Consider the following 23,348-nt stretch of genomic DNA (forward strand, 5'->3'; position numbering starts at 1 on the left):
CCGCTTTCATTTATAACTATCGTTCTTTTCTTTAAATTTACCATAGAATTCCAGACAGCGAAATCTAATAGACTTCGGCTATATGTAGTCCTGCAGAGACGGTTGAAATATGATCTATCGCGTAACTCAGTAATATAAAATGGGGATAACTAAGGTGATGTTTTTGTAAGACTGAAACTCTAAGAAAACTCAGTGATTGATCAAATATAATGTGGTTCATATAGCTATTACGCTCCCGCTTCATTTGCTCCACCATTTCTTACTTATCTACACATAATTAGTGCGAAGTAGTGCAATATAAAAATGTATCTTAATTGAACAGAACGCTTTAATAGAGTGTAAATATTGGAAGGACGGCTGACGTCTATTACCCCATGTTTCAAACATCTAAGTTCGATAATGTTCGATGTTGAGATCATGAAACAAGTAGGTTCCTATGGTGATGTAATCAACTCAGTGCTAGCATTTGTCAGTATCCAAAACCAAATTTTTGGAATTGGTGATGAAACTTTTTTTTTTTCACATAATTTGTCAACATGCTTCTGAGTGTAACAGTCATAAAAACGGATGCAATAACGCGTATTTGAGCGTTTAAAATGCTTTATCATATAAATTGTCTCACAGTTTCCAGGGGTTAAGGATCCTCACGTAAACACAACAATAGATCAGTCAAGTTGGTATTAGAACAGTTTCTCACTGATTTTGCAAATAATGACGATGATTCTTACTCGCACAGACGTCGTGAAACAATAGGTGCAAAGAAGTTGATGGGTTCGAAAATAATAAAAAAAAGGGGTGCAGGTTTTTATAAATTTTCCTATTCTGAATAGTGAAGCTTGGGTTACACTTGATCCATTATCTCTTTATTGTGAACTTTCTGCTGTGTTTAAAATGAGCACTTATATCATTTAAATGTGCTTGCCAGTAACCTACTGGTTGCCCCGTGACAACTTAAAGATAATCAAGCGAACAATTGTTTCTATAACTTCCTTTCCCTTTTTTTCTTGAACCTTTCTTTTTTTTCTACATATAAATTAATTTTTTGAATCAAATTATTATTGTTCATTTGAGAGACATCAGATTATCTCATTTGAAGTGAGGCCATATCTTATATTACAAATGAGTAACAGCAATGCCAATCAAAGCGAAAGATCCTCGTTATTAGATAGACGAGCACAATTACGGGAAAACAATACATACACCAGTATTAATAGTCTCAATGACGATGCATCTCTACTTATGCCTTCACCTTATAGAGAGCCCAGTGTCTTGTTCTCTAGTACAACAAATTTCAATTCGCATAATGAGAATACATTACACAGTAGATTCAGAATTTTTAACAAACGAACAGGCTCTTATGATGAAGATGGACACGACCTAATCAAAGAAAATACTGGTCTAAGAGTCTGGAGTGAGTCTTATTCAACGATAGGTAATATAAGCTTAGAAATTAAAGTAATAAAGTAAGCTAGAAATTGTATCGTCGATTTGAGCAATGTCATTAAGAGGCTGCATTTTTTTATTTTATTTTTTTTAATTTCATTTTGGGAACTATTAGATTGGATACACGATAGAATTAAAGAAGGAGTGCGGAAAAGGAAACTTCATGATACGTCTGGTTTGAAAGGTCGACTACTGAAAATAAGCGATGCAGCGCAGGCATGGATCTTAGTTACGATTATTGGCGCTGTCGTTGCAGCAATAGCATGGTTTATAGATGTCGTCCAAGAGTGGATGTCTGATCTCAAGCAAGGATATTGTACAACTAATTGGCGGTTAAATAGCAATTTCTGTTGCTGGGGAACCGAAGGTGAGAAAATTTTGAAGGTTTCGGTAATACTTAATAAGCTGATCGATAACATCATTATATAGAAGGCGCATGTGAATCATGGAGAACATGGCCAGAGGTATTTGGCGTCGAAAGTGAAGCAGTTAGTTATTACACATCTATGGGAATGTACACTTTATTCGGCGTACGTATTCAGCTATTGCTTCGTTGTACAGTAGTAGAGCGTGAAAACGTATGTCTCACAGATAATTTAGCTATTATTTTCACTAATTGCAGCATTAATGGTTAAATACACTGGTGAGAAGATGAGAGTACGGACAACCTCATCGTCCATGGCATTCTCAAAATCACCATCTATGGCTTCTATTCCGTACGAAAATAGTCGGATAGATGATACCATTGATTCACTACTTAGCACCAAAGACGAGCCTTTGGAGCCCCCAAAGTACGAGACCAAAGTAGCATATTATAGTGCGGGATCTGGCATACCAGAAGTCAAGGTCATTTTAGGAGGTTTTGTCATCAAAGGTTTCTTGGGTATCAAAACATTGATTGTCAAAAGTGTTGGAATGGTATGTATAAGGAGAAATGGATGGTTTTTTTTTTCGTTTTTTTTGCCATAAGCTAAAAAACTTAAACAAATATATACATATGTGTTAACTAACATATTCTTTTTCTTGGCAGATTTTCTCTACTTCTGCTGGGCTAAACACGGGCAAAGAAGGGCCGTTTGTTCATCTAGCTTGTTCTGCAGGAAATATTGCGTGTCGTCTTTTTCCAAAATACAATAAAAATGAGAGTAAATGAAGTATATCTCAGTAAGTTGATTGATAATGGAACAATTTCGGCTGTTCTGATGTAAGCATATGAACAACTGTAGGTAAAAGGCGTGAAATTTTATCCGCTGCTTCAGCTGCAGGTGTTGCTGTTGCATTTGGAGCTCCTATTGGAGGCGTTCTTTTTAGTTTGGAAGAAGTGAGCTATTATTTTCCCATGAAGACAATGATAAGAAGTTATTGTTGTGCTATGGTTGCTGCCATCGTTCTGAAGGTATGTTAAGAAACTAAGCAACAAGAGCCGTAATCCGAATAGACAGGCTAAAGAGTTTATCAATTCGTTTGACAGATTTCCGACCCCTTTGGTACAGGAAAAATTGTGTTATTTCAGGTTTCATACGACAAAGATTACCACTTATTCGAATTGGTGCCTTTAATTATATGCGGAGCCTTTGCAGTAAGCATCAACTATTTATCCATAATATTTTAAGTTCACTATTCTAACACGAGCTGTGCGTAACATTTCCAGGGGTTTTTTGGTGCCTTCGTAACGTACTTTAACATTAAATACCAGCACTTACGAAAATCAACTGTTATAGGGAAGTATCCTATAACAGAAGTTCTACTGATTATGATCTTTACAGCTGCTATCAGTTTTTGGAATCCATTTTCAAGGTAAATCGCACACTGCTTAGCAACAAAGAAGGGTTGTTGTATGGAAGTATACTTATCTCCTCTATCATTTAGAATGGGATTAAGCGAATTTGCTGCAAAACTGTTCGCAGAATGCACACCAACAGATGATAACAATGGGTTATGCGCGTAATTTTCATTTTTATTTGTTTCTTTTGCAACAAGAAATTCGACTCTTACTCAATAGATCATACTCTATAGTCAAACTGTTGCGGAGATACCCCGTCTTTTATATCTTTTAATCACAACTCTTGTTATCAAAATGGGGCTCACCATGATTACATTTGGTTGCGCCGTCCCTGGAGGTATATTTTTACCCAGCCTTATCATCGGTGCTGTTACAGGCAGAATCATTGGTCTCGTCATGCAGTATTTAACTTTAACGTACCCAAGTGCTTGGCCGTTTGCTGCATGCGCTGAGGATTTTGCAACACGTGGAGAGTGCATTATACCTGGAGTATATGCAATTGTAGGGGCAGCTGCTGGTTTAGCAGGAGTCACAAGGACAACGAGTAGGTTTCATATACTTGATTCGATGGGTTATTGGAAAACAATCTTACCTATTTTGTCGCCTGAAACGTTTGACTGTAGTATCATTGGTTGTTATTATGTTTGAATTAACATATTCTCTTACATATGCTTTGGTAAGTGAATCATTATTTATTATTCAACAATACAGATAGGATTGCCATTAACCATAATCTTTGCACAAATTTTATGTATTGTAGCCTATTATGATTTCTGTGATGGTAATTGAATTAAATAGAAAAAAAAAAGAGATCATTCATACCATTCACTTCATTAAAAGAGAAAGTATTGACAAAACTTCTGTTGTTGCTATAGGTTGCCAAATGGACTGCAGACGCCATGTTCGTGGAAGGAATATATGATCTCTTAATCGAACTTAAAGGATATCCATACCTCGAATCTCGACGCGAATATATTCACACTATGACATTGATGGATGTTACAGAGTACCTCCCTATCATTAATGCTGATGAACCTATCACCATCAGTAAACTCAAACATAAGTTAGCCATTATAGGGGCTATGGGATACGCTGAAGATGGCGGTTTCCCCATTCTAAGTGAGGGTGACGTATTGGAAGGGTATATTGCTACTAGTGAAGTGAGCCATGTGGTGGAACAGATAGAAAAAGCATTAGGAATGTCCATGACAAATATTGAAATTGATCAGGTGCCCTGTTACTTCAGACGACAACGAGCGAGTTCAACTGCAACCTTTACCAGCTCATTCATTAATCGGGACCTTAAAACGCCTATAAGAGGTCTCCTAGAAGCCTTTCCTGAAAATGTGGATAATCAAAGCGTCATAGAAACAGCATTTCCCCGACTAGCATTGAATGATTTCTCGCAATATGTTGATCATGTAAGAAGAATATTATTGTTTTACTCTTTTCCCCTGCCTTAAATGATCTAGTAGAGGCTGCTTGTACTCATATAATGTTTTGATATCCTAACAGGCGCCGGTTACTATCAATCACAATGCTTCAATGACATTGTTAATGGATATGTTTGTTAAGTTGGGTGCAAGATATGTATGCGTTACGCATCCAAACGGTAGATACCTTGGAATCATTCATAAAAGGCGATTATTAGCTTATTTAAAAGAATTAGACGAATCCGATAACTGATATCCTACATAATACCTTTAAAGCATACCTATTAATATGATTTAGATTTTCTTTTTTTTTTCCTTTTCTCTCTATCTCTCTCTTCGATTCTTCGTATAAACTCTGTCATTGTCTGTTCGAATAAAAATTTGTTGGCATTTTATTGCTAGCTTTATACTTTTATTTTCATGCACTAGAGTGTTCTCCCTATGCTCTCTTGATTAAAACTCGGTAAGTAAACGAATATCTGCAATGTCTTAGCAACAGAGGGCCATATAGATTTTTGTTGCATGCTTCTTTTTTTTTTTTAACCTTTTCTGTTAGTCGATGGTCTGTCATTAATTTAAACACAGACATCCAGTCAGGCGACGCATATCTTCAAATTCCAGCAGCACCTGAAAATTTCCCCTATTTCTTTTGTGGTTAACGGTTTTACCAACAAATGCGTAATGAACGATTTCATGGAATATTGTTTGAAGAGGTTCTACCGTTCTTCAAACTGGAATGAGGAAAATCAGTATTCTAATCTGTGCTCATGGTCTCGAGCTCTACTTGACTTCCATACACCCCGGGGCCTTTCACTTGTCATATCAAAGCTACCGACGCCACAGTTCAAACCATCATACACACTCAACGTCTTGCCTTCACTAAATGGAAGCATCGGTTACCTGTACACATCAAGGCCACTTGATATTGGCACAAGTGCAACTGTAGATTTTCAAGACTTAATCGATCGCTTTAAAATAGTTGTTAGAGAACCAAAAGAAGCGACTGACAAAGCAGATTATCGAGGTGAGGGGAAACCTCTTCTTTTGATAAAAGATTTGCTGTTTTGGTTCTGATGGTTGATAAACTGATATTCCATTTACTTACTTTTTTTTTTGTTCAGTGAACCCTGACTACTTGTTGTACGGACGAATGTATTTTCCTGGTGCCAGACTAGAAGCAATGTATGTGAAACGAATTTCAGAAAACATGCAGTATTCGATAACGGCAGTCAATAGTGCCAGAGCATATGTAGCTCCGCAAGTGGCATTACAACTCCAGTATGACACGGGCAGCTGGTGCTCGGAAGGATCATATACAACGGATGATGGGCTTATGGGTCTAAGAGCTCTATACAATTTTGGAAAACAACCGACTTCTACAGGTCAATGGTCGATAGGTACAGAGATGTATTACGGCATTTTAGATAAAAGTGCAGGATGTAAGTTTTGTGTCTAGGGAGCCATTATCTATCGACATCTCTCGCTCGAAAGAATTTCCACTAATCAATATTCATTAGTATCCACGGGCATCAGATATCGTACACTGCCTACATCAAAAACCTCACCCGTTGACTTTACCTATACCCTTAATCCAATTGTTGGTCATATGTCAACAAGTTATGCTGCTAAAGTATCGGATCAGACAGTAATGTGCTCGAGGTTTGATTTCAACATATATTCTTACGAAAGTGATCTAGCATTTGGTTTTGAGTACCGTACGAAAACGAAATCACCGTCAATAGAAACAGAAATCGATGAAGGCGTGATTACACTGTCGGCCGATAGAACAGAGAAACTGGAAGGATTATTAAAAGCTAGATGGGGTTTTATGAAGGGACTAGCTTTTATGTGGGAAGGCAGATTTAAAAACATCCTGTTTAGTCTAGGGTTAACAGCAGATTTGAAAAATATCAATCCTGTCAAAACCGTTGGCATCGAACTGCAGTATTTCTCTTAGAAAACCCTTTTCGAAGGGTAGAGCGACAAAGAAAAAGTAAAAGTGTAATAAATATATACCCTGTACACGTAAATACAAATTGTATGGATAGCTTTATTGAGTAGTGGTTAAAATGTAAAAATGGATTGTTCTTACAAACAAAAAGAATGGATTTCCTCTTTTTTTATTTCTATGTTTTTTTCTTCTTTTTTTTTTCATTTTGGCGTGTGTTTTTTAACATAAGTGATTTTAATGACCATGACCATCATCCTCAGGGTTACCCTTTGGCTCAGGAGCCACCTTGATGAAATCGTCAATTCTTAAAATAGCAATAGCAGCTTCAACAGCACTCTTCAAGGATTTTATCTTGGACATGGTTGGTTCTAATACACCGTGCTTGACATTATCACGGACACTACCATTGATCAGTTCAAGACCATACCACTTGAGTGCACGTTTACGATCATCAGCATCCGCGTTAAGAGCTGTATTATGATAAGCACGTAGTTTGGCAACCAATTCAGTTGAATCCTTCGCAGCATTGACAGCAAGGGTTTTGGGAATAACAAGCAAGGCATTGGCGAACTCGGCAATAGCCAACTGTTCACGTGATCCTAAACTTGTAGCAAAATTCTCGAGATATATACTTAAGGCTGACTCAACAGCACCACCACCAGGCACTACGCTGTTACTTTCGAGAGTTCTTTTAACGACGCAAAGTGAGTCATGTAAAGAACGTTCCATTTCATCCAACATATAATCATTGGCACCACGCAGAATAACAGAGGCAGAGTTTTGAATTTTAGTTCCCTTTATCAAGATACATTCATCGTCAGAAATGCGTTCTTGAACAACTTCTTCGGCTTGACCGAGATAACCGGCTTCAAAGGTTTCCTCGCCTTCCAAATTAGCCAAGGAGGAGATCAATGTGGCTCCTGTGGCTTTAGCAATTCGTTTCAGATCCTCTTTCTTACAACGACGAACGGCCATAGCACCAGCTTCGACGAATAATTTAAGACATAAATCATCAATACCCTTCGTTGTTAAAATGACATTGGCGCCCGTATCCAGAATCTTTTTGATACGTTCAGTTGTGATGTCGATTTCTCTCTTACGGATATCTTCCAATTTATCGGGATCATCAATAACAATATTGACGCCGAGATTCATACGTGTTTTCTGTAAATTCATGTCCAAACAAGCAATCTTTGCATTCTTGATCTGCTTCTTCATTGCTTGTGAAGCAACAGTGCAGTTGAGCGCATAGCCACGCACAAACTGAGACTCAAGGCCAGATTTACCATGTGCTTTTAAAATGTTTACTGCTTTGACAGGGTATTTGTTTTCGCCACGGATATTTGTTGTTTTAACAGCCAGCATTGCTTCGACAGCTAAATTGGCAAAGAAGTTGGAATCACTGTATTTATGAATGTTTATCCAAGAATGAGAATATAAGTTAATAACATACACATTTTATGTTGTTTCGCAACTCTATGCACAAAAAGAAGCAGAAAAAAAAAACCCAACTTACGCTCCAATGATCTTTGAGCTCATGGAAGTTTTGGCAGCGTTAATGAGACATTCTTTGCCAAGAGTATCTACCTTGATAGACATTTCGTTGGCAATGAAACGACAAGCTTCTTTAGATGCTAATCGATAACCTGTGATAATAGTGGTGGGATGAATTCTGTTCTTCACAAGTTCGTTGGCGCGCTTCAATAGTTCAGCTGCAATGATGACAACAGAAGTGGTACCGTCACCCACTTCACGGTCTTGTTGTTGAGCAAGTTCGACTAAGACTTTGCCGGCTGGATGTTCTACTTCGAGTAATTGGAGAATAGTGGCACCATCATTAGTAATAGTGACATCCTATTATTGGCCATGAGTGAGTGAGTCGAATCTTTTTTAGTTCTCTGAAGCTCCTGTAAATGTCTGGGAAAAGGGGAAAAAAGAACTTACACCAATTTCGTCGACTAACATCTTATCCAAACCAACAGGACCAAGAGAACTCTTGACAATGTTAGCGATGGAAGCGGCTGCAAGTACTATTGTTCGATTTTACAAAGCAAGATGACGAAAAAGACATGAGTTGATCTGTACTTAAAGAATATGAATAAACGCGTCAAATCTGCTAGTATCTATTTACCATTGCTTGAACGAACATCTTGACCAGTGGTACGCTCACCACCCAAGAATAGAGTGCTGTTTTGGTCTCTTTGATACATTAGCTTTTAGATTGAAGAAGAAGAAGGGCCAAAAGAAAATACGTTGCGAACTTCACTCAATTTAAAGAAAAAGAAGTTGATCTCAAATTTTTCGGTGCCTTTTTCCACACACACACACGTACGTTCCAAATGATGAATAAGACGCCTTTCTCTCAGCGTAGGAAATTGAAAATTGAAAATTAGCCAGTTCGCTTCTTTCAGCGGGCCTGAGGAAAGTGGCTTTTCCTCTTTGTTGGAACGTCAAGGAACAAAAAATCGGGACACACTCATTTTCCAAGGGGGTCGAAATATATGAATGTTTCCTCACGTGACAAGAAATAGACCCAAAAAAAAAGGGGGGAGCGGGGAGGTGTAGAGTTGAATTCATATCCAGTGAATAAATATTTATATAGTGCATGTTAATGGACAAATGTATCATTATCATATAGAATAGGGTTGTTAAAAGTAGAGAAATGCAAAATAAATTGTGGAGATATTGAAAAAAAAAAAGTATTTACAGTAGTGGTAGGAACGTCTAGATAGAATTGAATTTTTTCTCTCTAAAAATTGGCAAAATGCGTACAATAGGGTTCTGTCGTTGTCATCATATGGTAAGGTAATTGAAGTTCTTCATAATAGTCGAAGCAATGGGTATCACCATCGTACTTGATATCAGGGATATGCGGTGGAGTAATTTTGCGTGCTAAGACGTCTGCGAAATCGTAACATTTAAACCAAGGGTGATTCTTTATATCTTGGCTGCCATTTTTCAGGTTACCAATCCGGTCAGTAGCCTTTACGCGTAACAGATTTTGTATTAGGTCCTTGGCTTCATCACTAATAAGGATATTCTCTGGCCAACTTATTTCGCCAAGCAAAATTTTCTGATATTGATCTACAGGATTTTTTGCTGTAAATGGTGGATGTCTATTCCGCGTTTCAACAAGAAAAGATGAGTATCCATGGATGGGCTTTTAGTTCTATTTTTTTATTTTTTAGTATAATTACCCTGTAAGCATTTCATAGATCAGAATACCAAGGCTCCACCAATCTACTGCCTTAGTATAGCCTTGTGAACGGATAATTTCCGGCGCTAAATAATCAGGTGTACCACATACAGTCCATGTTAAATCAGTTACTCTCTTTGCAAAACCGAAATCAGTAATCTTGACATGGCCACGAGCATCGATAAGTATATTTTCAGGTTTCAAATCTCTGTAAGCAATGTCTAAACTATGCAAATATTCGATGGCAAGAGTAACTTCAGCAGCGTAAAACTTTGCCTCATCTTCTGTAAATTTCTGATTGGGGGAGGGAGAAATAAAGTCAGCCAACAATTTTCTTCCTTACTTCCATTGAAAAAAAGACATAATATTTACTACTGAAAAAAACAAACTCACCTTCTTCTTACGGAGTTTCCGAAAGACTTCACCACCAGGAACATAATCCATCACAAAGAATACATGACTCTCGGTTTGGAAGGTTCCCCAAAGTCTTACCAAAAATGGATGAGAGACGGATCCTAAAATTTCTCTTTCGTTTTGTACGTGTTCAACTTGTCTTCTCGAGACAAGATCCTTCTTATTAATTGCTTTCACTGCATAGTATTTCCCGTTGATTTTGCTTTTAGCGAGATGAACACGGGCGGATGAACCTGTGCCGACTGTTTGTTTGATGCAAAAGTCGTCTAAAGAGAGACGTTTCCTTGATGTACTGCGATGGTATGGCTTTTCAGTTTGAGTAGCGTTATTGTCATTTGATAATGGTGATGAGCAGTTGACGCTGTGTGGGGTAGCTGCAGTTGTTGACGATGGACAAGTTTCGTTGATAGGGGTAATGGTTAAGCTATCTAGAGAGTCTATTAAACTGTTCCTTAGAGACGCTGGATGAAGATTGGGTGAAGATACAGGCGAATTGGTTTTAGAGGCAAAAATGGAAATAGGTGAGATGGGTGCAGGCGGTGAGTTTGATGTGAAAAAGTTGTCTGGTAATTTATGCGTGTAGATAGGCTTGGGTGATACTGAAGGAGAGGAATAGGGTGTCATGTTTATTTGTGATTGAGCAGCAATATCTAAAGGAGTAATTGAATATGACCTGATTAAAACGGTTTTGTTGAAATACAAATTATGTAACTCTTGTCTTTATATAGAGGGATCTATACCTAACGTCCGTTTGTTTGGCATTGTTTTCTCGATATATGGCATTGCTGTTGACTGTTCCTTGCTGTTACTGCAGGTGCTTGATGTGGTTTGATTCTTTGACGATTCTTTGCTCTTTTCAGGCTTTGAACAGCGACACACTGGTGCTGGCATATATTTCATCAAGAGTTCTGTGCTACTCTGTGTCAATATAGATGCTGTGTGATGATGGGGTATAGGTGTACCAACTGCTGGAATAGATATTGTACACATCTCACAGCATACAATTTTTTAAATAAGTTGATTGTAAATCAGGAAAAGAAAAAAAAAAAAAAAAAGAAAAAGAAAATATACAAATAGAGTCATGGATACCTTACTTAATCATATTTATTCGCTTTTTTTTTTTTTTTTTTTTTTGGTAATTCCAAGTGTCAGTTTTGCTCGGTTAAATGACAAGCGCTGCAATAGATATTTGCGATTGCCTTCCAATTGACACTCAGGCGAATAATGAGTGTTTTTTTACAAAATTGATAAGGTTTCATTTTCCAAATTTAGTCAACCTGTCCAAAAAGTAAAAAAGAAAATTTTTGGTGGCCGTCTAAAGCGACCTGTACATTTGCATTGGCCACCACCACCATATCAAGACTAATCAATACTTGACGTCAAAGGAGATGTTTCGTCCTATTGAGTCATGAGATGATCAATAGATCCTAAAAGCAAATGGGCCGTTTATACTGAGACTGGTATACTGTGATAAAGGAACTTGTGCTAATCTCAAACATCACTAACAAAGCTAAGCAAAAAGAAAACAAATGCGCTAATAGGACGTATGCCCTTTACAGACAGAAAAGAATAATCAAACTCTAAACTTTTTTTTTTCTATCTTTAAACGCCTGAAAATGAAACATTTTTCATCAAAAATCTCAATTTTTTATACAAACTTAGGATAGAATTTTTGATATGTGTACAATGGAAAGTTTCCAAACTCCATTCATCTTTTTGCGAAAGAATGGGCTGATACTGATACAGATAACCATGATTAACACTACCATGGTGCTTTCATAATTATAGTGTGTCAATCTATATCTCTGTGTATATGATACATACATATATATATGTAGGTGTGACTTACTTTTAGGATAAGAAAATCTTGTCAGTGGATAGTTTCCCCCTATTTCTTTCACATTCAGTACAAGTGTAGTCGGCAGTCCACCCTATCAAACACGACAGCATGTCTTCCGACACTCTGCAGAAAGCATAGTCTGATTAATCATTCTGTTTTATTTCAGAAGTGTATTTCTTAGTTCTTTTGTAATTTAGTCGACTTCATTAACCTTTCATTTTTTAAAGCGTTACGCATAACACGCAGCATTTGACTCTTTAATAATTTACCGAAAAATTCGTAATTTGCGTGTCTACGACCAATTTTGGGATTTGTGATTTCTCTTTCTTCTTTTGTTCACTCAACATTTGCTTGACATTTTTAGCTGTTGTCCCAAAAAAAATAAAATAAAATAAGATATGACTGACTGGCATTATGATTCCATAATCCTGCATGCTATGCCGTGGGCTTCTGTAAATGCAACACCATTGAATTGACAGTCATTGTACAATGTTCGAAATAACAAATTCACCTTTATCACTAGCAGAAAAAAAAAATTTGAAGAAAACGTGCAGAAAACCCTTCATCAATCCACAAATTGTATTTAATTCAAAAGTAGATGGTCCTGATACAGACATGGAGAATCTTCTATAGCGGACCATAACTTATATTCATATTCACGTCTTTTTCATCTTTGTTTGTTTTTGCTTTTGAGTTATAGAAGGACTGATCTTTCTCGTACTCTGTAAAGTATATATTGGGACGGGAAAGCGGTTGCTCCTTCAAATTGACCCGGACAGATTGGCCGGCTCACCAAGAGAAGGGGGTTGTCTTGGCAGGGGCCAAGGTAGGAGCTGACAGTGATATACAAGATCTGTGTGATCATTATGCAATAAGCCGAATTTGATAGTGAACCCCTCATAATAAGAAAGATACCACAAATAGTACTCCTATTCAATTCCTATAGTAAACCTTTTGACTTTCTTAATTGCCGCAAGTCAAGGACGGTTGCAGTTTTTTTGCCTAAAGTGACCTGTTCCTGAAGATCAAGAACCTATATGGTAAGCATTAGGAGACTCATCACTGTGAAAAAAAAAAGTTCGAACAATGTTTTTACTTGTAACACCATGCACAAGAATGCCTGCTACTATGTAATATACAAAAAAAGAAACCAACCAAAAATCACAAACGTCCTACTTTAATAGCCTTTTCCGTTGGAGGTCTAAATGATTAATTTGCTGTAGAAGTCTATTCCATTTTCAAATAGAACGAAATACAGCTTGGTCTATTTTGCCATGGAATTGGACCTTGCCAAGAAATGAATGCTATCGAAATGACAGTGCTTCCAATGATTTGAATATGCTGACCCTCTTTTTTTTAATTTTGCCAAGGATCCAATCTGCTTCTGAGTTTAAATATTGCCGTGTTGTTGTTGCCAGCTGTCGATCTTTTTGCTTTATTTTTTAATTCGGTCATCTTGTTTAATTCGTACACGCTTGCCAAGAAGAAGTGGTTTTTCTTTTTTCAACATTCAGACAAAACCTATTTATACTGGAGCAAAGGCAATAGTGAGAAAGTGTGTAGAAATATTCGCCCTTTCTTCTATTCTTTTTCTTTTTCTTTTCTTATTGATTAGACCAAACACCTCAATTTAACAAAAATGCAAGCCATGAATACGACACAAAAACAGCAAGATACACCCTCCGCATCCTCTACAGTTTATTTTGGCACGCGTAATGAAGTGCAAAATTATAACACCAGTACGTTAGAGCCAGCGACTCTACAGGCTTTACCGACTCCACCTACATCACCTATTGATTATTTCCCGAAAAAAGATGCGATTCTACCCCATTATCCTACGGATAATAACAGGAAGCGTTCTTACTCTATCACCTTTGCAGACACCATGAAAGATACCCAAAACACAACGGTCGATACGGTGGACACCAGAATGAACAACATCATCAATACCAATAAAAAGCAAAAAGTTGATTTACATTGTTTGGACATGTATTTGAGTCAACGGCACAGCACACCGAATCTATGCGATGCTCAATTAAAGCGCTCCCTTTTGAACTGGGCTTGTCTCGGACAATCGACGGAAGCAGTTAAGCGTCTGCTCACCAATGCTCACTTGGATATCAATTTACGATCAGGCCCACGAAAGACAACGGCTCTGCATGAGGCGTGTTCTGTAGGGTTTTCAGAAGGGGTGACACTACTATTGGCTCACCCAGAGGTTGATATTAACGCGACGACTGACGACCACCAAGGATTAACACCTGTCCATATGGCTGTTCAAGCAAACCAGGTGGAATGCCTTAGGTTGTTACTGGCGGCAGGAGCGCGTGTGGATCTATTTGCTTGTGATACAGGTCGATTACCCATCCACACAGCTGTTCTTTTCGGATATCAACAATGTGTCTCACTTCTTTTGAAATCATGCTACAACAACAACAGCAACAACAACTTTCAAGGTCACCTTCAAAATACAAATGAAAGAGCACAAGAGATTTGTAGGAACAATCCTGAACAATTAGACTTACTTTGGACACCGAATAAACTAGATCAGCGCAGTGCAATTGAAATGGCTATTGTTACTGGACTTACAAGCACACTACAATTATTGTTGGATTACGATGGTCACTGTAGCATCGTCGAAACGATTGAAAGCTCACCTGCCATCAACGAGCTAAAAAAGACAAAGAAACAGCCTCCATCACTCCCTCTGACGAGGCCAGACTTGATCGATTTAGCGATTGAATGGAACCGTATCGAAATGTTACGTTTATTGATCAAGCGAGGGTGCAAAGTATCAGCTAAAAGTCTTCTCAAGGCGGTTCAGCAACGCAAAATTGATATGGTACGAGAATTGGTGACATCAGGCAAAGTAGATCCCACCGCCACCAGCACTCATACTCTCTCTACTACATGCAGTAGTGGTTATAATCCATCTTTCTTGTATGCTGCTAATCATGGGTTTTTAGACATGATACCATTATTATTGACATTGAATACTTCTAAAGACTGTATTCAACAAGCGCTTTTACTAGCAAGCTCGATTGGTCTTCGTGACCAATTGGCTCATACCATTGTATTTACTTTAAAATCACTTGCTGCTATTGCTGCCAAGAAATCTTCTGTTAATTGAAACCACTCAAAAAAAAAGGGGGGGGGTGGAAATTTTGGCACGGTATCCTTATTCTACTGTATATAGCTATTTCTTCTTTTCAAACATTTAATCAACGTATAATAGACATTCGTGTGTTTTAATATCATATACTGTCATTCGCGTTTTAAACCTTTCCTTCAAGACTTTTTGTCCTTGCTTTTGAAAGAAATAAAGTCTTGGGTCAGCTCCTGTTTTATTCCTTTGAAGACGATGATTTGCCATAGATAAATACGGTAATGAAAAGAAAAATGATCTTTTGCAAAATTATAAGAGTCGTTAGAAGACAGCGTCTCTTGGTCAGTTTGAGTGTGGATCAATGAATAACTTACGACACAAGTGACAGTAATCAACATGACTATTTTCGTATTCTTCCACCACATCGTGCGCTAGAGGTGACAAAGCACAAAAATTGTTAAAGCTTGTAGAAGAGCTCTTCTGCCTGCTCAAATGATGGTTTTTTTTTTTTTTACCTTTAACAGAGTACTTCTTTTTTTAAAAGCAAATGCCTGTTGATTTAAATTATCTGTTCTATCCACCAAAATGTCTATTCTTTCGCCTCTCTCCAGCACGCGTTCAATATTGTGACTCATGACATCCTTTACTTGATGAATCTCTCCCTGTACTCGCTTTAGCTTATCCGTTTCCTGATGTGTGTTGTAGTAACCCAGCAACTCTTCAATCATGTTCCCAAAACTATGTAATCCATAAGGTGGTGCATCCAAAATCTGTGATTGTGAATAGTTGGATAAAAGCCTCGATTGCATGTTCTCCAAGAAAATAAAAGGTGTACGCCGACCAAAGGACTCATCTGCCATACACAAATAAGTAATGCCACCCTCTGAAATGTAATGAAAGAGGTATCTATCCAAAAAGAAATAGGTTATTTCGTCAGTGCACCCTTTCAAGGTCAAATGGTGGGTTGGCTTGGTTTTTTTTATACCTGTCATAGGCATAAGTTAGCTTGGAGTTGTTGGGTGGTATCTTTTCAAGGATCGCTTGTACGACTATACATGCAGAATAGATAGCGTGTTACACTCACACACATACACATAGAGACCCTTCCTGACAGTGGAAGAACAGTCGTGTTGCCTTTGTCAATGGTTACCTGCTGTATTATCGATCGTCTCGTCTATTTTATACTCTGCAACAATGGTCGTATCATGAGCTACAAGTCCATGTATAATTGACATTTGTGAATTTATTCTTGAAGGGAAAAAGAGAAAAGTTTAAAAATAAAAATAAAAATGAAATAACCCAATTTCTTTGAAAGAATAAAATTGCGGGTCTACAAAATGAGCCAAACAACAACGATAAGAAATCAACAAATGCATTACAGACATTTTCAATACGAAATAAAGGGATCTTTCTATCCAGCATGGCCCTCCACACATTGAATGTCAGACAGTTCTCATTGTTATGGGTTGCTATGGTGACAATTAGTTCCTTAAAAGGACAAAAAAAAAAAAAAAAGAACTTCTTTAATGAAGGTAACATTGATCATGATGAACACGTATTGAAAAAAAAGCTTTCCCTATTGTATCAGATGAGAAAGTCTGCAGTTTTTCCACCAATTATTTCAAACCATTATCGCCTCTCAACAACCATCATAGATCAGTTAAAAAAAAAAGAGAAAAAAAAAAAAAAAGAAAAAGAAAAGATTTCAGGCTTCCACCCACACAATTCGTATCTGTTAATTTAAAAATGAATCGAAAAGGCCCCAAACCCAAAAACCGCGTATTTCCATCAACTTCCAACACGGTGGCTAATTTAGTCCGCGTCGCCAAGAATGTGGGGATCGATCGTCAAGCCATTGAAGACGATGTCGAGTACCTGCTATACCACTTTATTAGTGTACATGACCCTTTTGTAAAAATGGATCGGTCAATAATCTTTTGTTCAACTAACTTCAAAGTATATATAGAAACCGAACCAAAGCTTTAGCGATTTTGACGATCTATGGAATGAACTTCATTTCAACTATGTCCATTTTGCTTGTTTGAAAAGAGAATTTCGAGAAAGTTATTTGAATGCTTTTTTCACTAGCTTTTTGGGTACGAGCAACCTCTCTGTTTGAAAGTTTTAAAGGAATTTGATTCACATCTTTTGATTTGGCGTAGATCACTTTTCCAGTCCATTGCCGTCAGTAAAATGTGCAGTGCTATTCTCATTGTATTTTCTGTATATTTCACAGCCTTCTGTATGGGGCAAGATGAAAATTCGTGTCACAAAAGGTAAGGCTGTCATCTACCCTGAAGCAATGCGAATGCAAAGAACTGAATATTTTCTCTTTTAAACAGACATATACAATGCCTTATTTCAATTCTACTATGAATCTATTCTCAAAGAAAAGCATCCGGAAGCCGCATTAATATTTGAAAAATTGCGAGATATGGAGGCCTTTTGCTATGTCGCCGAGCAAGAACCAGAAACGCATCATTTGAAAGTAACAGTTGAATTTGAAAAATCGATGAAGTGAGTTTTTTCATTTGCTTCTATTTGCTTGAAAATTGTGTTGGCTTAGTCCAAAGGCGTGTTTCTTTTTCTACTGCAAAGGTGTATTAACAATATCAACGACTTTCTTTTTTCTAGTCTTAAGCACCAACTACGAGACTTTAAACGAAAATTGATCGAAAATGACCCAGTAATGATGTTGAAAGAACTTTTTTTTTTTTGCACGCGAAACGGGTTTCTAGTAAACTGACTTGGAAATTTTCTTTTTCTTCCTTTTTTGAAGTTGCATTATTGCTTTGATGACAGCAGCAGACTTAAAAATGAATTTCTGACTTTGGCCAACCAGTATCAAAAATTGAAAGAAGAGTTATTTTGCACGCCTCAAGCAACGATTGCCACACAACATTTGGTTAAACAAAGACTCAATGTGAACGAAAAACGGCCGAAACTGCTAAGAAAAGTTCTTTTAAACAGTGACATCGCGCAGAATGAAACTGAAATACTGAAACGTATAACAAGAACAGGGCAGCAAATGTTGAATACGAAAAGAAGAAGACTACAAGAGAAGAAATCGTCGTTCTAACATGATCTATATAGCTGAGAATAGTGAAAACAGCTAGAGTGTGATCAGTTGATCTTTCAGAAAAGTGTAAAGATAAACCTGTTAAAAATGACGTCAATTTGGTTTTTGATTGGTTTTCATTATTGTTTTTACACAGTTAGAAAGAGTTACTCTTTATGTGTGTGTGTGTGGGTTTTGAAATTAGCATAAAATTTGTTTGTGAGTACAGTTTGGAAAACTCATTAAAGCCGCTTCTTTTGGGTTTTTCTTTCCTTTTTTTGTTTTTGTTTCTTTTACTTTTTTATTATTTTTTTTTTTTTTTTTTTTTTTTTGCGCCTTATAACTTTCGACATTATGAGATTCTCCATTCTGACCACTGCTTTGCTCATGGCAGGTTATGCCTCTGCTGTTCCTATGATGAACCCTACTTCATTTTCCGAAGGCGAGTCAGTGGCTCCCCTTTATACACCCATTGAAACAGAAGCCGTCCGGGGTTCTTACATTGTTGTGTTAAAAGAAAGCTTATCAGCAACCCAAATCGGCGACCACGCTGAATGGATTAGTGCGTTAGCAGCAGGTCAATCCTTTAACAGAGCGGATTATCTGTCAGAGACAGAAGATATAGGCATCAACCATGTCTACGATATGCCCAATTTCAAGGGTTATTCCGGTAAATTCGATCAAAAGGTGTTGGAGGCCATTCGTCAGTCCGATGAAGTCGCCTACGTAGAAGAAGATTCTGTTGTCTATGCCAGTGAATTGCAACGAGGCGCTCCTTGGGGTTTGGCCCGTATCTCTACTCGTGACCGGCTCTCTTTACGTAACTTTAACAAATACAACTATGATAAAAGTTCCGCTGGTGAAGGTGTGAAGGTTTACGTCATTGATACGGGTATTAATGTCAAGCATGTTGATTTTGAAGGAAGAGCAATTTGGGGCAAAACGATACCAAAGAATGATGAGGACGTCGATGGCAATGGTCACGGGTAAAGCTATCAAAGAAAGTTTTCCTCCCCCCTTCCCCTTTCACTTTTATAAAAAAAGAAAAACCTAAATCAAAGGCTGAAACGAAGACATCTTTCTATCGTCTTGTGTCGCTAAAAACATCCCTATTTGCCTCGTTTTCTTTTTCCCTATGTAGTTCTCATTGTGCAGGTACCATTGCTGGTAAGAAATACGGTGTGGCAAAGAAAGCTATCCCTGTTGCCGTCAAGGTTTTATCATCCAACGGCAGTGGTAGTATGTCAGATGTCGTTAAAGGCGTAGATTGGGCAACAGGTGAATACCTTAAAGAAAAGGCGCAAGCTCAAAAGAATGGCAAGAAGTTCAAGGGATCAGCCGCTAATATGAGTTTGGGTGGTGGTAAATCACCCTCTTTGGATGCCACTGTCAATGGCGCTGTCGAAGCCGGTCTTGTCTTTGCCGTAGCAGCTGGTAACGATAATAAGGATGCCTGTAACTATTCTCCTGCTCGTGCCCAAAAGGCTATCACCGTCGGTGCTAGTACCATTTTCGATGAAAGAGCTTATTTCTCCAACTATGGTGAGTGTGTCGATGTCTTTGCTCCTGGTTTGAATATTGAATCTGTTTGGAATACCAATGATCATGCTACCAACACTATTTCCGGTACATCCATGGCTTCTCCTCATGTTGCAGGTTTGGCTGCGTATCTTTTATCCATGGCACCTGAAGATACAAAACCCCAAGATATCAAGAAACAAATCCTCGAGTTAAGCACAAGAAACGCACTCAAAGATCTTCCTCCCAAGACACCGAACCTTCTCATTTACAACGGCTTCGAACAATAACTATTATAAAGTACCAAAGGAAGTGAAAATGTAGTATGATCCTATATAAATATCTATATATACATATATATATATGTCTTTTTCTGTTTCTCCTTTACCCACTCCATATCATCTTTCTTTGTTTGCGTACAAACAAGAAAAGACTATTATCCTTATCCATATACATTTGCTATATTATACTAAACACTGTTTCCAATTAAACCACTTCACTATCACGTTCTTACATTTGCATCTTGTAATTAAACGTAGTGTGTGAAATGTGAGGTTGTGCAAATCTTATCCATCTGGACACATATGCATTATGCATATTTTGCTTTGAAATTTTTCTTACTGCAACTGTAAAAAAAAAAAAAAAAAAAAAAAAGTGTGTCATCCTTCATACTTGCAAACATCTCAGATGGGAAACCACAGCAGCAACTTTATTCCTATCGGTACTTTGCACGTTTCAGACATCATACACTGACTGCGCAGATGGATCGTAATTTTACACGGCTCAGATCATACGCATTCTGAGCTTTTTTTTTTAACTCTTTAAATGAATCAGCAGAGAGAATGAATAAAAAAGGAAGTGCTGCAGGCACAATGATCGGTAGACCTTGCATAGCGATAGAGTGTTGACGAATTTTACAGTAAATACATTGGTTTCTTTACTCCAAAATGAAAAAAATTGTGTAAAATCTTTTATTACTCATTGTTCCATAAAATCAATGATGTATGATCATGGTACTATCTGTTTTGTAGAAATAGAAAGCATGAGCTCAAAGCTCTTCCATCATAAAACTTATTGATGAACTATGTACATATAAAGCATCAAAAATCAAAGATAATTTCGACTTGACAAATAAATTATGTAACTATAATACGGGACTACTAATGTTGAAGTCTTATATACAATTTATTTTGGATTTTCTTCAGTCTTCTTCTCATTAACATAACCACGGGCAATGCCTGAGCGACCTTCCTGTACCGCTGCTGCTTCATCCTCGCCGATATGAGGCTCCAGACCCCTAAATGTTCTATTTTTCAAGTATTCACCTACAAAGAGAATACAGTATGTTAGCCTCACAAAAAAAAAACACTTTGTTGAGGGTCGTGTGCTTTTACTCACCTGCTGTACTGTTCAATAAAACAGAAATACTTGTTTCCTTGTTTCTCAGGGTCAAATCAGTAAGTTTACTAGTAAGGGCTTCTCCGGAAGAGTCTAATGCAAGTAGTGTTAATCTATAGAATGGTCGTAGTTTTGGTAGCATCCACTGAAAAAACCTTCAACTTTACCAGTTTCTTTATGTCTCAAAGCATAGCTTAATGGCCTTGATATGTACTGACCAGTCACCATAGAGAAATGGGCTTCTTCATCGCTAGATCCATCATATTCACGTTCCTAAGGACAAGCATATTGATGGTTAATCAAAAAAAACTGAAGCCAACACATTCATAATATAGTCCGAATGGAACCGTTTTATACTTCATCATAGGTAAAGTCATCTGTTCGTAACTGTGGAAGAAGCTTGGAGAAATCCGTTTCGTAATCGCCAGTCCATTCCTTGCCTCTGCTCGAAATAGAATTTAAAAAAGTTAAGATTCATATTGCAACAGCAATCGTTGGGTTGATTTCGTACCTTATCAGAGCAAGCTCCAATTCGAAAGGTGTGACAATCGGGCGATAAAATTCCTACAAAAAAAAAAGAAGATACAGGAATCAATTTGAGGGTGTCCTTCGTCATTCATACCATTACTAATCCTGTTCGCCGTACCTTTGAGTCAACTAAACTATTTTCAGGACAAGCTACTAGAACGAAACAGTCGATTTCCATAAAATTGGCCATCTTTTCTATATTCAGTTTGCCCATAACAAAAAAGTATGACTTGCGGCCTGCTGCTTTAATCACTTTCTTTACGTGTTCAATGATATTGAGATATGAGGCTGCAAATTCACAAAGGACTCATTCAGTAAAAACAGAAAAAATATTGCAACAATACAACAGGCAACACCTACCAACACCAAGGGTACCAACAACAATACCAAACGTATTAGCATCTTTCGCCTTCTGAACTAAGAAATATCTATAACAACAATGGCATACAAGAGGTGGGGGAGGGTGTCAATTGACAATTGAAACAGTATCTTGTATGCACACATCTTGCTTATTTTACCTTCTCATGAGCATCCTATTCACCTGGACAGATTCTTTTCTGGCTTCTTTTGTCTTTGGATTGTACGTGTAAACCTTTTTGTTTGGAAAAGAGTATAAACTGTTAGTCGCCGTAAATAAGAAAGTTTTTAGAAGCATTGTGCATCATACATACAGGACACTGATTATGCACCATCATTATATTTGTCAACGTCAAGCTTTCTTTACCAATGAAAAAGATAGAACAATCTTCAATAGGGACGTTTTCTGGTAAAACAAAATAACGGCCTCCCTTTTTCTTTTGTGAGTTAAGATGCTCAATATCAGCAAATTCAATGGGTGCCAAATTCTGTATCTCAGCACCGTAAGTATACACAGGTTCATCATTGTCAGCTGAAGCATTTTTTTGTTGCTCTTCTTCATCATCACCTTCCGTCCGATTTCTTGGTAGAGTGCATTGTAAATTGTTTTCAGTTTGAATAACAGTTGGGATAATATGCTTATATTCTTTTGACAGTTGAGCAGTCAAATCTTCTACTGCGTATGAATACTCCACGTCACACATAACAATGACAGCTTGATCCTTATCGGGAAAGAGCTTTGCAAATTCGTCCTTACAATGATCTATATCAAGTCGTTGTTGCATAAAAACGTAGAGAACGGGGATACGTGAAGTACTATCGATATATTGATCCCAATCCTGGTGTAAGACTTTTTTTTTCTTCAATGCTGAGTGCTTTAATACACACACTTACGGGCTCAAGCAAGATCTACCATAATGGACAATAAGATCTGCACTGACATGATCAGCAGCTACCTCATCAACACAACAACTACCGTAAGAAGTGTCAGCTAGAACAAATACATTTTGTCCAGTTCGTTTAGCTAATTCCTCAGAGACAGCAGCAGAGTCTGCTAGTAGTTCGTCGGGAAACTGTAAGGCGATACGTTTGTAAGCACCATCCTTTATAGCAGCGACTGTACGCTCGAGTTCGTAGAGTTCAGAAATATCGTCATGCTTTTCACTGTGAGTATGGAGTTGTCTTTCAATAACAGCTCTTCCATCATCAGAAAACGCTGTTGGTCCGTTAGCTGCAGGCGCGCCCATATTACTACTGTCTATATCAATGTAAGTGTAAAAGAAAAAAATCTTACTCAGCTGTGGAGATCAAAGTTTTTTTTTT

The 23,348-nt window shown here is 37.6% G+C and overlaps 9 protein-coding genes across 9 annotated transcripts; 5 read left to right on the top strand and 4 right to left on the bottom strand.

Annotated features, from left to right (window-relative positions):
* Window positions 1–1,239: 1,239 nt before the first annotated feature.
* Window positions 1,240–4,912, top strand: BDF20DRAFT_820269 (chloride channel; the record flags this gene model as incomplete). Its single annotated transcript, XM_053077526.1, has 15 exons — window positions 1,240–1,432; window positions 1,559–1,810; window positions 1,873–1,973; window positions 2,044–2,170; window positions 2,213–2,361; window positions 2,474–2,588; window positions 2,670–2,764; window positions 2,915–3,022; window positions 3,095–3,240; window positions 3,313–3,387; window positions 3,460–3,770; window positions 3,850–3,902; window positions 3,987–4,007; window positions 4,102–4,647; window positions 4,742–4,912. 15 exons carry the CDS (start codon window positions 1,240–1,242, stop codon window positions 4,910–4,912), a joined length of 2,463 nt encoding a protein of 820 aa, XP_052936462.1.
* A 153-nt stretch (window positions 4,913–5,065) lies between these two features.
* On the top strand, window positions 5,066–6,730 carry BDF20DRAFT_511939 (uncharacterized protein). Its single transcript, XM_053075635.1, has 4 exons — window positions 5,066–5,122; window positions 5,245–5,683; window positions 5,781–6,098; window positions 6,177–6,730. The coding sequence occupies exons 2-4, from the start codon at window positions 5,341–5,343 to the stop codon at window positions 6,614–6,616; spliced, it is 1,101 nt and encodes a 366-aa protein (XP_052936463.1). The 5' UTR covers window positions 5,066–5,122; window positions 5,245–5,340; the 3' UTR covers window positions 6,617–6,730.
* A 114-nt stretch (window positions 6,731–6,844) lies between these two features.
* Window positions 6,845–8,820, bottom strand: BDF20DRAFT_913084 (T-complex protein 1 subunit alpha; the record flags this gene model as incomplete). Its single annotated transcript, XM_053084026.1, has 4 exons — window positions 6,845–8,012; window positions 8,127–8,464; window positions 8,555–8,640; window positions 8,742–8,820. The coding sequence occupies 4 exons, from the start codon at window positions 8,818–8,820 to the stop codon at window positions 6,845–6,847; spliced, it is 1,671 nt and encodes a 556-aa protein (XP_052936464.1).
* Window positions 8,821–9,359: 539 nt separating this feature from the next.
* Window positions 9,360–11,210, bottom strand: BDF20DRAFT_913085 (kinase-like domain-containing protein; the record flags this gene model as incomplete). Its single annotated transcript, XM_053084027.1, has 4 exons — window positions 9,360–9,726; window positions 9,808–10,100; window positions 10,200–10,870; window positions 10,961–11,210. 4 exons carry the CDS (start codon window positions 11,208–11,210, stop codon window positions 9,360–9,362), a joined length of 1,581 nt encoding a protein of 526 aa, XP_052936465.1.
* A 2,861-nt stretch (window positions 11,211–14,071) lies between these two features.
* BDF20DRAFT_806124 (ankyrin repeat-containing domain protein) lies at window positions 14,072–15,175 on the top strand (the record flags this gene model as incomplete). The annotated part of the gene is made up of 3 exons (XM_053076514.1): window positions 14,072–14,461; window positions 14,552–14,695; window positions 14,753–15,175. Coding segments are annotated over 3 exons (957 nt in total), but the record flags the coding sequence as incomplete, so codon positions are not given.
* A 122-nt stretch (window positions 15,176–15,297) lies between these two features.
* Window positions 15,298–16,425, bottom strand: BDF20DRAFT_513600 (synaptobrevin-domain-containing protein). Its single transcript, XM_053075636.1, has 5 exons — window positions 16,317–16,425; window positions 16,152–16,215; window positions 15,682–16,049; window positions 15,541–15,597; window positions 15,298–15,464 (listed from the first exon to the last, which is right to left on the bottom strand). Exons 2-5 carry the CDS (start codon window positions 16,162–16,164, stop codon window positions 15,405–15,407), a joined length of 498 nt encoding a protein of 165 aa, XP_052936467.1. The 5' UTR covers window positions 16,165–16,215; window positions 16,317–16,425; the 3' UTR covers window positions 15,298–15,404.
* Window positions 16,426–16,869: 444 nt separating this feature from the next.
* On the top strand, window positions 16,870–18,484 carry BDF20DRAFT_870137 (small nuclear RNA activating complex, subunit SNAP43-domain-containing protein). Its single transcript, XM_053081031.1, has 6 exons — window positions 16,870–17,062; window positions 17,133–17,262; window positions 17,329–17,442; window positions 17,509–17,683; window positions 17,801–17,852; window positions 17,946–18,484. Exons 1-6 carry the CDS (start codon window positions 16,913–16,915, stop codon window positions 18,243–18,245), a joined length of 921 nt encoding a protein of 306 aa, XP_052936468.1. The 5' UTR covers window positions 16,870–16,912; the 3' UTR covers window positions 18,246–18,484.
* A 58-nt stretch (window positions 18,485–18,542) lies between these two features.
* Window positions 18,543–20,394, top strand: BDF20DRAFT_870140 (serine protease). Its single transcript, XM_053081032.1, has 2 exons — window positions 18,543–19,210; window positions 19,366–20,394. The coding sequence occupies exons 1-2, from the start codon at window positions 18,579–18,581 to the stop codon at window positions 20,030–20,032; spliced, it is 1,299 nt and encodes a 432-aa protein (XP_052936469.1). The 5' UTR covers window positions 18,543–18,578; the 3' UTR covers window positions 20,033–20,394.
* Window positions 20,395–20,492: 98 nt separating this feature from the next.
* Window positions 20,493–23,331, bottom strand: BDF20DRAFT_514865 (diphthamide biosynthesis protein 2). Its single transcript, XM_053075640.1, has 10 exons — window positions 22,920–23,331; window positions 22,340–22,841; window positions 22,187–22,260; window positions 22,029–22,096; window positions 21,787–21,956; window positions 21,652–21,704; window positions 21,498–21,585; window positions 21,308–21,413; window positions 21,141–21,233; window positions 20,493–21,067 (listed from the first exon to the last, which is right to left on the bottom strand). The coding sequence occupies exons 1-10, from the start codon at window positions 23,270–23,272 to the stop codon at window positions 20,928–20,930; spliced, it is 1,647 nt and encodes a 548-aa protein (XP_052936470.1). The 5' UTR covers window positions 23,273–23,331; the 3' UTR covers window positions 20,493–20,927.
* Window positions 23,332–23,348: the final 17 nt, after the last annotated feature.

The sequence above is a fragment of the Mycotypha africana genome, assembly GCF_025528875.1.
Source record: "Mycotypha africana strain NRRL 2978 chromosome Unknown BDF20scaffold_5, whole genome shotgun sequence".
Lineage (NCBI taxonomy): Eukaryota > Fungi > Mucoromycota > Mucoromycetes > Mucorales > Mycotyphaceae > Mycotypha > Mycotypha africana.